Source organism: Cervus canadensis, chromosome X (genome assembly GCF_019320065.1).
Source record: "Cervus canadensis isolate Bull #8, Minnesota chromosome X, ASM1932006v1, whole genome shotgun sequence".
Taxonomy (NCBI): domain Eukaryota; kingdom Metazoa; phylum Chordata; class Mammalia; order Artiodactyla; family Cervidae; genus Cervus; species Cervus canadensis.
Genome location: NC_057419.1, coordinates 140,962,646 through 140,977,507, shown reverse-complemented (window position 1 = coordinate 140,977,507; position 14,862 = coordinate 140,962,646). Strand labels below are relative to the sequence as shown.

Genomic DNA, 14,862 nt, shown 5'->3' with positions numbered 1-14,862 from the left:
TCTATTTCCAGTTTTTTAAGAAATCTCCACACTGTTTTCCATAGCGGCTGTACTAGTTTGCATTCCCACCAACAGTGTAAGAGGGTTCCCTTTTCTCCACACCCTCTCCAGCATTTATTGCTTGTAGACTTTTGGATAGCAGCCATCCTGACTGGCATGTAATGGTACCTCATTGTGGTTTTGATTTGCATTTCTCTGATAATGAGTGATGTTGAGCATCTTTTCATGTGTTTGTTAGCCATCTGTATGTCTTCTTTGGAGAAATGTCTGTTTAGTTCTTTTGGGCCATTTTTTGATTGGGTCGTTTATTTTTCTGGAATTGAGCTTCAAGAGTTGCTTGTATATTTTTGAGATTAATCCTTTGTCTGTTTCTTCATTTGCTATTATTTTCTCCCAATCTGAGGGCTGTCTTTTCACCTTATTTATAATTCCAAGAGTGTTTTAAAATTTTCTAGTGGAGTAGGTTATAAGACCTACAAGGTGTTCCAGAGGTGTCATTGGAAACAGCTTTGTGAGTCTTCACCAATCTAGCAAAAATAGGGGAAGACCTACAATACAGTAAGTTCAGCTAGGATATAAACAAGCATAACCTTTTAGGGCAAGACAGCTTAAAGGAAATAGTCCCCTTTCTGTTCATTCATTCTACATATATTTGAGTCCTTACTATATGAAAGCAGTATTCTAAGGCAGTGATGGAATCTAAGATGAAGGAGCTTATGGTACTCAAAGTTACATATATAAGCACCCCTGATACATGGTAGGTTTCATATGAGTGGAATAAACTAAAGTAGCCATAAGCATATAGACAAAGGTGAGAATTACAGCCTGTAATTTATTTAGATATTTAGAGAACCTCTGAGTAAGCAATATTGCGTGGTAAGTTGCTTCAGCCGTGTCTGACTCTTTGCAAACCCATAGACTGTAGCCCATCAGACTCCTCTGTCTATGGGATTTTCCAGGCAAGGATACTGGAGTGGGTTGCCATTTCCTTATCCAGGGGATCTTCCTGACCCAGGGATCAAACCCTTATCTCTTATATCTCCTGCATTGGCAGGCAGGTTATTTACCACTAACGCCACCTCGGTTACTCTGAGTAAACTATATATCAAAGGTTAATTATTTCATATATTAAAAGGATAGCCAGAAAAAAACTCAAATTACATTGTAATGGTGAAAAGAGAGGAGGAAAGATATCCTAATATATATAAAGGAATATTTAAAACAACAGACACAAGGTAGAAATAGAAAAACAGTTTGCAAATAAATAAGATTGATTCAAGGGTCAGTATTAACATTTTAAAATACGATCTTTGAGAAAGAGTTCCAGAATGGCAAAATGAGTAGTGTGATGAACTCTTTTACCAACAAGTAACCATTTAACTGGAAAAAATTATTAAACAAAGCAAAGCAATCATTCTTAATTCCTGGAAATTGTCCTGGGGGCATACAGCAAGTACAGAAACATTCATTCAAGAAAATCTATTAAATCTCAGAAAGTACAGCAAAAGTCAGGCATTTAACCTGCTCTCATCTCCCTCTAAGCTTTGTTTTATGATAACTACTCAAGGAGCTCTAATCCAGGTGGGTGTGGTCAAGAAATTGGGGGCTCACTCTCTCCTTAGCTCCTAGTCTAGAGCTATGGTTTCACCTGGGAGGTACAGGCCTCTGACATTTCTTATATCCTCCAGGTCTGTCTTGCTCTCTTCCAAGCAGACTCAAGGGGACTGGGCCTCTTTTCTCCCACCCAGCTTTCTCTTCCTCCATCCACAGGTAGCAGCACTCACCTAGGGACAGCATGCTGACAAGCCTAGATCCTATTGCTCCACCCCCAGCTTACTTATAGGGCAGAGGTTCACGCCAGAAGGAGCAAGCCAAAAATCATCCCAGCACCCATTTGTAAAGAAAAGGTTTCACTCTTAGAGAGTGGGCCACTGTCCCTGCTTTAACCCTGCACAGTGGCACAAAGGTTCTGCTTGGGGAGAAAGGAAGCCCTGACAGATGAAGAACTCCTTAGAACTACCCAAAGGAACTGACTTTGTATGGAACATATAATGGAGAATTCCATTCCTAAGGGCATTGTCAGACAATGGAAATCTTAGTGGAGAACAATTAAGAACAATTGTATCATAGCTCCATGGTACAAGTTACAACAAGCGAGATAACTGTGAAATCATAAGTTTGGTAATAGAGAAAAGCAAGCAAAAAGACATTCAGGCACTCCTGGGATCATAGTCAACCCTGGGGGTTAGGAAGGCTGTGCGTAAACATGAGACTACACTCATTCAGGACACAAGGTGAACTTGCAAGCAGTCCCCAAGCCTCACACAGATCAAACAACAGAGCAGAAGTTTCACTGGTACTAGATACTTAAGTACAGCCTCTAATCAAGCAGTGACTGAACAAAAAGCTACTCTGGCCCAGGGGCCACTCCTTGGAAGCCAGGCTTAAAAGTAAAATCACAAATATCCCTGTTAGTCTGGGAAACTGTACATGCTGAAGGCTGTGCTTCCTCAGAAATTATTGGAGAGGGACAATCTAAGCTGCTACTACCTGGCTGAATGGGGAGGAAACGTAAATTCTTTGATCAGTGATAGTAGCCTTCAAGCCACATATACATTCAGTGGTAAAGAGTAAAACACAAACTGGCTAAGGGGGCATAATTACACTGACTCAGGGTAACTTCTAGATTGTTAGGTAAAAGATAAAAATCAAGTAGAAATCTGAGCAAAAATATTAGAGGTTGTATATTACAGGGGAAACAATTTTCATGGAGTCACTTCAGCCAAATAACTGGAAAAAAAAATAACCCAACAAACAATAGCAACAACCATTCAGGGAGGTGGAAATTGCTTGCTATACTATATTATCTAAAATATCGATTGTCAACAAAAAAATTATGACACATGCAAAGAAAAAAAATGTGACCTGTACATGAGATGGGAGGAAAGCAGGTAATAGAAACTGCCCCTAAATAGATCCAGATGTTGAATTTAGCAAACAGAGACTTCAAAGCATCTGTTATAAACATGTTCAAAGAACTAAAGGAGACCATGTTTCATCAACTGCAGAATATTAGTAAAGGGACAGAAATTATGTTTAAAAAGAACCAAATGGAAATTCTTGAGGTAAAATGGACAGTAACTAATGTGAATATTTCACTAAAGGGACTTAACAGTACATTACAATTGGCAGGAGAATCAGCAAACTTGAAAATATACCAATGACAGATTTTACAGATTATGCTTTCTGAAGAACAGAGAGAAAAAAGAATGAAGGAAAATGCCTCAGAGCCTCAGAGAAATGTAGAACACCATTAAGTGTACCAACATATACAAAGTTGGAGAACATGAAAGAGAGGAGAGGGAGGAAAAGAGGTAGAAAAAATACTCAAAGAAATAATGGCTAACAACTTTCCAAGTTTGATGAAAAACATTAATTTATACATTTAAGAAGCTCAGGTAACTAAAAAGAGGATAAATGCAAAGAGGTTTACAGCCATGCAGTGAAAATTTTGAAAGCCAAAGGTAAAGAGAATTATCTTAAAAGCAGGAAGAGAAAAATATTTGTCATGTAAAAGAGAACCCCAATAAGATTAATATCTGGCTTCTCATCAAAAACAGTGGAAACCAGGAGCAGTGGGATGACATAGCCATAGTACTTAAAGAAACACTTTCAACCAGAAGTCATAAATCCAATAAAACTATTTTTAGAAAATGAAGGTAAAATAAGTACATTCTTATATAAATTAAAGCTGATGGAATGTTTTTAGAAAAACTGCCATATAAGAAATGCTAAAGAGAGTTCTTCAGCTTGGAAGCAAGTGACACCAAATAGTAATTCAAATTCAGTCACTCAGTCATGTTTGACTCTTTGCAACCCCATGGACTGCAGCATGCAAGGTCTCCCTGTCCATCACCAACTCCCAGAGTTGACTCAAACTCATGTCCACTGAGTCAGTGATGCCATCCAACCACCTCATCCTCTGTCGTCCCCTTCTCCTCCCGTCTTCAATCTTTCCCAGCATCAGGGTCTTTTCAAATGAGTCAGTTCTTCCCATCAGGTGGACAAAGTACTGGAGTTTCAGCTTCAGCATCAGTCCTTCCAATGAATATTCAGGACTGATTTCCTTTAGGATTGACTGGTTAGATCTCCTTGTAGTACAAGGGACTCTCAAGAGTCTTCTCCAACACCACTGTTCAAAAGCATCAATTCTTTGGTGTTCAGCTTTCCTTATAGTTCAACTCTCACATCCAAATACAGCGGCATGTTTCTTCCTCTTTCTGTTCTTAACTGATTAAAAGAATAATTGCATAAACTATATATATATATTTGTATATAATTTCATAGATATATATAATTTTATTGTTGGGATCATCTACAGATGTAAAATATTTGCCAATAACAGCATAAAAGGAGTGGGTGGGAGCAAAGCTGTATTGGAGTGAGGAAATATTGCCAGATGGTAACTCACATCCATAGTAAGAAATTAAAATTTAAAATGGAAAGATTAGGTTAATTTAACAAACTATAAAATGTCCTTGCTCTACTTTCTTCTCTTAGCTTCCTCAAAAGACATAACATTACATAAAGTAATAATTATAGTAATGTACTGTTAGATTTGTAAATGTTAAACTAGAAAATACCCACATAACACGAAAAGAGGAGAACAGTAAAGGAAGAAGGAAACCATGACATATAGAGAGCAGAAAACCAAATAATGGACATCAATTCTAACATATCAATAACATTAAATGTGATAAGATTAAACAATCCAATCAAAAGCTGGAGATTATCCAATTGGATTTTTTCACATATACAAATATAATGTCTATATGTTCTATGTTCAGAGATACAAATAGGTTGAAAGTTAAAAGATGAAAAGAGACATACCGTGTAAACAGCAACTATAGAGAACAAGAATGTCTATACTAATATCAGACAAACTAATAGACTTTAAACAGAAAATGTTACCAGATATAAAGAGGGACATTTCATATTGATAAAGTCCATTAGGAAGATAACAAAAATTATACCCATATACAGACCTAACAACAGAGCCCCAAAAATGCATGAAGCAAAAGTAGATAGAATTGAAGGGAGAAATAGGCAGTTTAACAATAACAGTTGGAAACTTCAGTATGCCACTTTTAATAATGGGTAAAAGATCAAAATAGAAGGGTTGAAGAATGCTATAAGCCAACTGGACCTGACAGATACATGCAGAACAATTCACCCCCAAACAGCATAGTAAATATTATTCTCAAGTGCCCATGGAATATTCTCCAGAATAGACCAGATATTAGACCATAAAACAAGCCTCAACAAGTTTAAAAGGGTTGACATCATATAAAGGATATTCTCCAACCATAGCAATTAAATTAGAAATCAGCAACAGAAGGAAATTTGGGAAATTCACAAATATGTAGAAATTAAATTCCATGCTCCAAAATTTTAAAAATGAGTAAAAGAAGTCACAAGGAAAATTAGAAATACCTTAATATAAAAATAAAATATACAAAAAATTACAACTTGAAGCTGAAGAGGTATTCGGAGGGGAAATTATATTTGTAAATGCTTATATTAAAATTGAAGAAGTATCTTAAATTGTTAACCTAAACTTCCACCTTGAGAAACTAAAAATATGAGAGTAAGCTTACCCCAAATCAAGCAGAAAGAAGGAAGTATCAGAATGAAAATGAAATGGAGAATAGAAAAACAATAGAAAAACAGTGAAACCAAAGGTTGTATCGTTGAGAGGAACAGCAAAAATTAAGAAAAAACATTTAATAAACCAGTTCCATTTATAGTTCAGTTTATTCACTCAGTTGTGTCCAACTCTTTGAGACCCCATGGACTACAACATGCCAGGCTTCCCTGTCCATCACCAATTCCCAGAGCTTACTCAAACTCATATCCATCGAGTCGGTGATACCATCCAACCATCTCATCCTCTGTCGTCCCCTTCTCCTCCTGCCTTCAATCTCTCCCAGCAGGAGGAGAAGATTGATACTAGCTTCATTTATAGTAGCTTCAAAAATAGAGGATTAACAAATTTAACAGTATAAGCTAGACTTGTATACTGAAAACTACAAAATATTGTTAAATGAGAATTAAGTTCTGTTCAGTCGCTCAGTTGTGTCCGACTCTTTGTGACCCCATGGACTGCAGCATGCCAGGCCTCCCTGTCCATCACCAACTCCTGGAGTTTACCCAAACTCGTGTCCATTGAGTCAGTGATGCCATCCAACCATCTCATCCTCTGTAGTCCCCTTCTCCTCCCGCCTTCAGTCTTTCCCAGCATCAGGGTCTTTTCAAATGAGTCAGTTCTTTGCATCAGGTGGCCAAAATATTGGAGTTGCAGTTTCAACATCAGTCCTTCCAATGAACACTCAGGACTGATCTCCTTTAGGATGGAATGGTTTGACCTCCTTGCAGTCTGAGGGACTCTCCAGAGTCTTCTCCAACACCACTGTTCAAAAGCATCAATTCTTCGGCGCTCAGCTTTCTTTATAGTCCAATTCACACATCCATGCATGACTACTGGAAAAACCATAGCTTTGACTAGACGAACCTTTGTTGGCAAAGTAATGTCTCTGCTTTTTAATAAGCTGTCTAGGTTTGTCATAACTTTCTTTCCAAGGAGTAAGTGTCTTTTACATGAGAATAAGAAAGCCTAAAATGAAAACAAATTTCATATTTGTGGGTCAGCAGATTTAATGTTGTTAAGATAGCAGTACTCCCCAAACTGAGCTACAGATTCAGTGCAGTCCCTATCAAAATATCAGCTGGCTTCTCTGCGGGCAGCCAATGAAGAAATATGACAGAAAAAAATGAGAAGAAACTATGTAGTTGGAAAATAATTCCTGGTGTTTAAACCCTGAGTTAATCTTTACTAAATCAGTGAATTCAGATCTAGAATAAGACTTGATTCCTAGTGGGGAGAATTAGAAGTATTTACAGAGCCAATAAATAAAACCCATTCACTGTCTCTCATTAACATCATAGTTCCTTTTGGATTGCCTCTTATTTGCAACGTTTTGTTCCCTCATCCCCATGTAGCACAGTTAGTTAAGCTACCTTCTGTTAAGGAGTTTATACTTTAGTGGGAAACCTGGAATACACATACACAGTAGGAAGCAATATATATTTATTATATTATATTTATTATACTGAGAGTGCTAAAGTGCTGTGGGAATTCAAAAGTGGCATTTGAATTGTCTTGTGTTGAGAAGTGTGTTCCAATCAAAAGAAGCAGTCTGAGAAATCGTGGGGCATTCTGTTTGGCTGGTGTCTTTGAAGGGAAGTAGTGAGAAAGAAAGCTAGGGCCAAATTAAGTCCCAGTTCTGTCACTTAGTAGCTACATGACTTTCAGAAAGTTACTTAACCTCTCTAGGCCTGAGCATTGTCTTTTTAAAATGAAGATAAGTATCCCCTCATACACATTGACTCACCAAAGTGACACAAGAGTAAGTGCTCAGTAAATGTTCCCTGTGTTTTGGAATGGAAAAGCTTGAATACCAAGCTAAGACATTTGAACTTTTATGTTGTGGGGAATAATACCTAAAGATTGCAATTAGGGAGGTGACATGATTAGATTAGATTCGTCTTTGGAAGATTAACTTGGCAGTGGGTGATCTGGAGGTGTGACAAGGGGAGACTGGAGAAAGCCATTGCAATAGCCCAGGAAAGGTAATGAGAGCTTGAACTTGAGTGTTGATAGCGGTAGAACCATATAAAATTACTGAGAGTTTGCTGATGTTGTAACACAAATAGGAAACTTAGTAGAGGGAGCAGGTTTGAAGGTGAAAGTGAGAGGTCAGTTTTATACATACTGAGTGAGATACCAGTGAGACCTCCAGAAATAAAAAAAGTGTGTAACAGGCAGGTAGAAATTCAGTACTGGAGATTCTGGACTGGGAACGTCACTTGGAAGTTATCTTCCAGAAGTTAGAGCTAAAAGATTGTATGAGATTACCAAAGAAAAGAAGTGTAGGGAGAAAAGAGGATACCCAAAGACAGAACTTTTAGAAGTGGGAAAATGAAAAGAATAATTTGACATTAATTGCCTTGCATAAAACTTTGTGGTTGCTATCTGGTATATATATGCTTCCTTCATACCTGCAAACTTCTTGTTCTACTATCGTCCTCAGTACTGCCGCTAAATGGACCATCTACAGTGGCGCATGTTTAAAGATGAATGCATTTGTTCTTACATAGTCCCTAAAGCCTTTTGTTTTCCCCTTAAGGTTGATACAACAAGATCTTATTAAGATGATTAGCCCACCAGGCTCTTATGTCCATGGAGTTCTCCAGTCAAGAATACTGAAGTGTGTAGCCATTCCTTTCTCCAGGGGATCTTCCCAACCCAGGGATTGAACCCGGGTCTTCTGCACTGCAGGTGGATTCTTTACCATCTGAGCCACCAGGGAAGCCCTATTGAGATGACAGACCAGTTTTATTTCTGGGCAGACACAAGTTTTGAAGAACATTCAGGGCATTCTAAGAAGCTAAGGTTTGAGATGTTTTACAGATGTTCTCTGAAATTGGCAGAGAAACATGGGCAGCCTTGAGCTATGGTGGCCAATAACATGCCTGTCCTTCTCATTGAAAACTTGAAAGTTAATTTTTACCTTGAAATTTCTTGGTTTTCTGGAGAGAGAGAAGAATAGTTATAAGGATAAAAATTGGGGTCCCATCCTCCTGCTTGATATAAAATTGCCTATAGATTTTGCTGGCATCTGTCTTTGTTGTTGTTGTTGTTGTTAGTTCTTTCAACCATTATTGTATATAGCAACCAGAAATGGAAGGTGGTTTGAGTCACTGTCCTAAACTTCCCTGAAGAATTGAGGGAGTGCCTGTTTACCCGGACAGAGGGGAATTCTTTAGCCCTAAGTGGGGAATGACTTGAACTAGCTGATTCGGTTTCTTTGTTTCTGACTAGGGTCCTGTATTTTAATTAACTTTTACAAGTGGTTGATGGGCAATAGCCACAATCCAGTTGGCTGGCAAAGGCACTGTGTGGTGTCCCATTGCAATATAAAAACATGCATAAGTCTTTGATACTGGAAGGTTTTTGTGACACTTTAAAATTAACAAGCTGGCTCGGTCTCCTCCACTGACTCCACTAGGCTTTTTATGACCTTTTTTCCATTCTCTTGTTAGGGGATTTTGCATGTGTACTTTTTTGTTTTTCTTCCTTCACTTGCCTTTTGGAAACTTCTAATTCAGGCTGGTTTCAATCCTATTTTCAGAAATCTTACCAAGGTCAGCCTAGTCCTACTATTATCCAGATGCTGACTTTCTTCATACCTCTCAATTTCTCCGCTCTCTTAAGACACATCACTCTCTCAGCAAATTGCATGAATGAAGAGGTTGGGGTTTGGGGGTAAAAATGTATTCCTAACACGAAATGACCTGTGAATAACAGCTAGAGTCAGTTGTAATATGGGAAATTTGAAGATGGATAAGAATATCTGTCTCCATAGGATAGGATATATCATATACTCCATAGAATAAGAATATACTTAGTCTGTATTGTGATGGCTTAAAATTGAATTTCCTCTTCTTCTTGCAGCAAGTACAAGTGGATCCTAGGTGAGGAACCTGTGGAGAAACGAAGAAGGCTCCAGAATGAGATGACAACACCTCCTCTAGATCATTCCATGCCTGGCCCTTACAGGAGGGTGGAGGCAGCAGTTGCCTACCCAGAAGGGGAGAACAGCCATGAGAAGTCCAGTTCTGAGAGAAGCACACCACCTTACCTTTCCCCAGAATACCCAGAAGCAATCAAGAGTACCAGTCAGAGTAGAGAGGTCTCAGTCCTGTATTCAGGGGCCCAGGACCAACACCAGGGTTCCTTGCTCCCTGAAGAGTTAGATCAAATGCCACGATTGGTGGCAGAAGAGTCTAACAGAGGCAACACACGTGTAAACAAGGAAGAAGTGAGCAAGGGACCTTTTGTAGCTGTTGTCGGTGTTGCAAAAAGTATTAGAGATTCAGGAGCTCCCATTCAGCTGATCCCTTTTAACAGAGAGGAGCTTGCTGAGAGAAGAAAAGCAGCTGAATCCTTGAATCCGGTGCCTTATTCTTCTGTGGCCTCTGCTCCAACTCCTGCTGCAGCTGTTGCAGAGAAAGGAAGAGGCTACAAGGAGAACGGCAGTCGTAATATACCAAAGATGAAGAACCAAAGAGAGCTAGAAGAACTGAAGAGAACCGCGGAAAAATTGGAACGTGTTTTGGCAGAAAGGAATATGTTCCAGCAAAAGGTTAGGGTAACATCTTACCACTGGGAATGAGAGGCCATTGTAACCAAGGGACCAGAGAGATGGAACTGATGATCTCATGTTTAAACACAATAAGCCATTGAATGATTCTGTGGTACATCTCAGATCAAGTGAACCCTAATGGGCTTCCCTCCCATATTTGGGATTTGAAAAGGTCCATAAACAGAAGAATACATTTAGGGGAATCACAGGGTGAATACATTCAGGAAAACGGGGGGCACTCTTTCTTTTAGTGTTCAGTGAAATGTGGGGTCATTGAATTTCTGTTTCTTGGACTGCAGGTGGAAGAGCTGGAACAGGAGAGGAATCATTGGCATTCCAAATTCAAGAAAGTCCAACATGAATTGGTGACCTATAGTACCCAGGAGACGGAAGGCTTGTATTGGAGCAAGAAACACATGGGCTATCGCCAAGCTGAATTCCAGATTCTGAAAGCTGAGCTGGAGAGAACCAAAGAGGAGAAGCAGGAACTAAAAGAGAAACTGAAAGAAATAGAGAGACACCTGGAAGTGCTGCAGAAGACTCAGGTCTCCTACCGGACCCCAGAGGGAGATGACCTAGAAAGGTTAATTACTAGGGTTTAGTTATCAGCTTGTGAGTGCTAATGGGAAGCCTCTCTTAGGACCCCCAGTTACTGATCATAGATAAGAGAAGAAGCCTTAATTAATTTCTAGGCCACCAAGGATTGAGGAGTCACTTAGAGAGCTGCAGTCAGTCTCCCGGTGCTTGGTGGCATTGTGCTTTCTTCTTCCTTTCTAGCTAATGGAAACGTAATTGTTGAGAAATGTAGGCCCATTTTGAAGGAGCTTCATTTTGTTCTGTTGGCTAATGACCTCATGTCATCTCTTCTGTCCCTCACTCCATCATACAGGGCTTTGGCAAAGCTTACGCGACTGCGTATCCACGTCAGCTATCTCCTTACTTCTGTCCTCCCTCACTTGGAGCTTCGCGAGATCGGGTTTGACTCAGAACAAGTGGATGGGATCCTGTATACAGTGCTGGAGGCAAATCACATACTGGATTGAGCACCAGATACTCTATATCCCCTTCTCTACCCTCTCCTTTCCTCCCTCCCTCTCACACACTTCTCTCCCTCCCTCCCTCTCTTGCTCGCTCTCTCTCTCTCTCATCTTATCCCTTACAAGGAGAATCTTGGAGTAATCCTGGTTCTTAATCAGTCTGCTTTTTACACAGTCTTGGTGTAGAAAAAGAGGCTTAATAGACTTGAAGAGTTCCAGGAACAGAAAAGCAGTCGTCACCAAACCAGGTGACCAGAGAGCTTTAACTTTAATGACTCAGATACTTGGCCTGTTTCATATTCTTTCTGATATGATTTGTATTCATTTAACTTAAATCAGTCAGCAAATATTGGGTCCAATGTACCAGGTGTTTGGGGATGAGTGAAGAAGTATAACTCATAGTTTCAGCCTTCAAGGACCTAACATTCTAGTTGGAAACACAAGACCCACACCAAGTTAACTGACTTGTACAAATGAGTGGAACAAACATGATAGAGAAGTTCCTGAGAAGGAAGGGCAAGGAAGGCATCATGTCAGAAATGGGACCTTAGCTAAGGTTTGTTTAAAGAATAGGCATGACAGCAGTGTTAACAGTGGTTGGTCTTTACATGGTAGGACTATGGTTGACATTTTTTTCTTCTTCCTGTCTTCCTACCTCTTTCAAATTTTCTATTATAAACCTGTTATTCTTCTTAAATTGGAAAAAAATAAATCATTTTTAAATGAATAGGCTTGGATTTAGATATCAAGTGAGAGACTGTGTGAAAATTTAAGGTAATTTTTATACTTATAATTTATGTTGTATTTAGCATTACCTCTGGAAGAAAAACATGAAAGCATGGAAAAAGCTGGAATGTAAAAAATGTGTCTTGTAGGAGTGATGGGTTAATATAAGGGAAATAAGGTTAAATCCCTTGTGGCTCAGCTGGTAAAGAATCGTCTGCAATGCGGGAGACCTGGGTTTGACCCCTGGGTTGGACAGATCCCCTGGAGAAGGGAAAGGCTACCCACTCCAGTATTCTGGCCTGGAGAATCCCACGGACTGTATAGTCTATGGGGTTGCAAAGAGTCGGACACGACTGAGCGACTTTCAAGGTTAAATCATGACCCATCTACCCACCCTCCTCTGTGGCGTTTGCATTTTAATAAGGAATTCTTGAAAAAGAAATCTTCAAGGCTCAAATATTTAAAATGCGTATCACCACGACTGTGGGCTCTAAGGTTAAGTGGGGAGGTATTTTAGAGCAGTAACGTCTATTTGATATCCCTCAGAATACACCTCCTACCTACTCTTCAGGCTAGCGCTGGGTGAAGGATAGATCTCATATTAGCAGAAATAGTGAAACACATACTCCTGTAAAGTGGACATTTTATTTATTCTTTTCTTTATTGTATTGGTATAATGCTTACTCTCCAAAGAGTTGAAGGTCGTCTTCAAAAGACATTGACCAATGAACACATAAAAATACACAAACCGTGAAAAATAGGAAGTAATGAAATTATAGAGAGAGGTGGGATCAAGCATTGCAAAGGATTAGCTAGTCCTGAAGGATGTTTTGGATGTTCATTTTATTTCTCCTCTGCAGTTACTTCAGAAGACTCTCCCAAACTTATTTTTAACTTTTTTGAAATTCACGAGAGCCATAATGGATACTCCAGTGGGACTGCAAGGAAGTAAGGGGAGGCTAGAGGTGCACTTCACCCATAGAATGGGTGCTTAAAAAACAAAGAATGGGTGTTTAATGATAGCCCTGCCCTCTTCCCTCACCTCACTACTGCTCTTGCTGCCAAATGATGAATTCTCGTGTCAGACTATGATATGAAAGGCCCCGGTTGTCTAATGTACTGAGGGAAGGCAGGTGGTACTTTGAACCACTCTCTCAGGGATACTTGCTTTTCAAATGAGGCCTGTGAAACAGTGGGACTTTGCACAGAGAGGGACAGTATGAGGGGAGAGTGATATAGGGGAAGATTCAGAGCATTGAAGATTCAGCCTGAGAGAATGTGGCGTGCATGCGTGTGTGTGTATGTGTGTTGGGTCAGCAGTGGGGCAGAGTATGAAAAAGTACAGGCAATTGGGCTTTAGGATGAAAAGGGTGGAAACATTAAACTGTACTTGTGCTTACTTTCAGACCGTCTCCTAATCTGTGGTCTCAACCCCAAACTGCTCCTTCCAACAACAGTTAGCTCTGTGAGTCCAGTCTCTACAATACTGGAGCTACCCCTCTGTTACCCATTTACAATGAAACCATACCAGCACAAAGTCCCTTTAACCAAAGTTAAATGAGGCAATGGAGATCTTGAAAAGTGTCATCCAGCCTTACCAGAGATTATGATGTACTGTGGAGGCAAAAAAAAAAAGTGGTTGCCTTCTCCTGGCTATCCTGTTAGGTTAGTATAATTCTTTCAAAAATCTTTCACATTTGCCCTTTAATTTTTCATTTCCACAGTCAACAATTAGGTCCTTACTACCTCATGCCTTCCTAATTGAACTAGATTCATATCTGACCTCCCTTGTCACCTCTTCTCATTCATTCACACCAGTCTACTCCCTGTCACTAAATTGCTTTTAATGCCCTCATCAAGTTAGGCCTCTGCTCAACAACTGGTTGAGTGAGTGCTTTCAGCTGCGCACCGAGTGCAATACAAATTCCCTTGACTTCAACCATGCTCAATAGATTCTTCTTACATTCCAAACAAAAACCATGTTCCATCCAAGCTGAACTCTTTCAGTTTCTGAATCTGCCTTGAAATTTTTCTTTTCCATCTTTGCCATTCTATTCCTTTTACCTGGATTATTTTCCTTCATCATCTTTCTTTTGGCTCTAATATCACCTTCTTTCCTGGAAATTCCTCTGATTAACCTAGCCAGATAAGAATTTCCTTTGAACATATAAGTTTGTTGTCACTTAGGCTCTTATCACAAGTGACCTTGTCCTAGGTTTCCCGTTAGAAAGCTCCACATTCAATAAATTCAACTGCCTACTTGACATTTGCACTTCCAGGTCTCACAGACATTTTAAATACAACCTGTTAAACAGTAACACACACGCTCTGGGACTGTTCCTTCCCCCAATTTTGCTCATTTTAGAAAATGGCACCTCTACCCAATCAGTTGCTTAAGCTAGAAACCTGGAAGTTATGCTTAATTTTCCTCCTCTAGTCCCACACATCCAGTCTGCAGAAAGTCTGTCAATTCTGTCTTCAAAGTATATCTTGACTCCACTCATATTTACTACATCTACCTTAGTCCAAACTACTATCATCTTCCATGTGCTATTCTGCTTAGTCACTTCAGTCGTGTCCGACTCTGCAATCCTATGGACTATAGCCCACCAGGCTCCTCTGTCCATGGCATTCTCTAAGCAAGTGGGTTGCCATGCCCTCCTCCAGGGGATCTTCCCGACCCAGGGATCGAACCCATGTCTCTTAACATTTCCTGCATTAGCAGGCAGGTTCTTTACCACTAGCGCCTGCAACTCCTAACTGGTTCCTTGCTTCCATTTTTGTTCCCACAATTGTCTTACACTGCAACCAGAATGATTAAAAAATACAAGTCA

The 14,862-nt window shown here is 39.7% G+C and overlaps 1 protein-coding gene across 3 annotated transcripts in view; it reads left to right on the top strand.

Annotated features, from left to right (window-relative positions):
* MORC4 (MORC family CW-type zinc finger 4) overlaps positions 1-14,862 on the top strand; it is a 59,206-nt gene extending 44,344 nt beyond the window's left edge. For 2 of the 3 annotated variants that reach the window (XM_043458025.1, XM_043458027.1), the window contains 3 exons: positions 9,575-10,265; positions 10,565-10,848; positions 11,155-14,862. In XM_043458025.1, coding sequence (XP_043313960.1) covers positions 9,575-10,265; positions 10,565-10,848; positions 11,155-11,308 — 1,129 coding nt within the window. In that variant the 3' untranslated portion in view covers positions 11,309-14,862. The remainder of the gene's footprint in view (positions 1-9,574; positions 10,266-10,564; positions 10,849-11,154) is intronic. The other variant, XM_043458026.1, reaches the window with a different exon arrangement.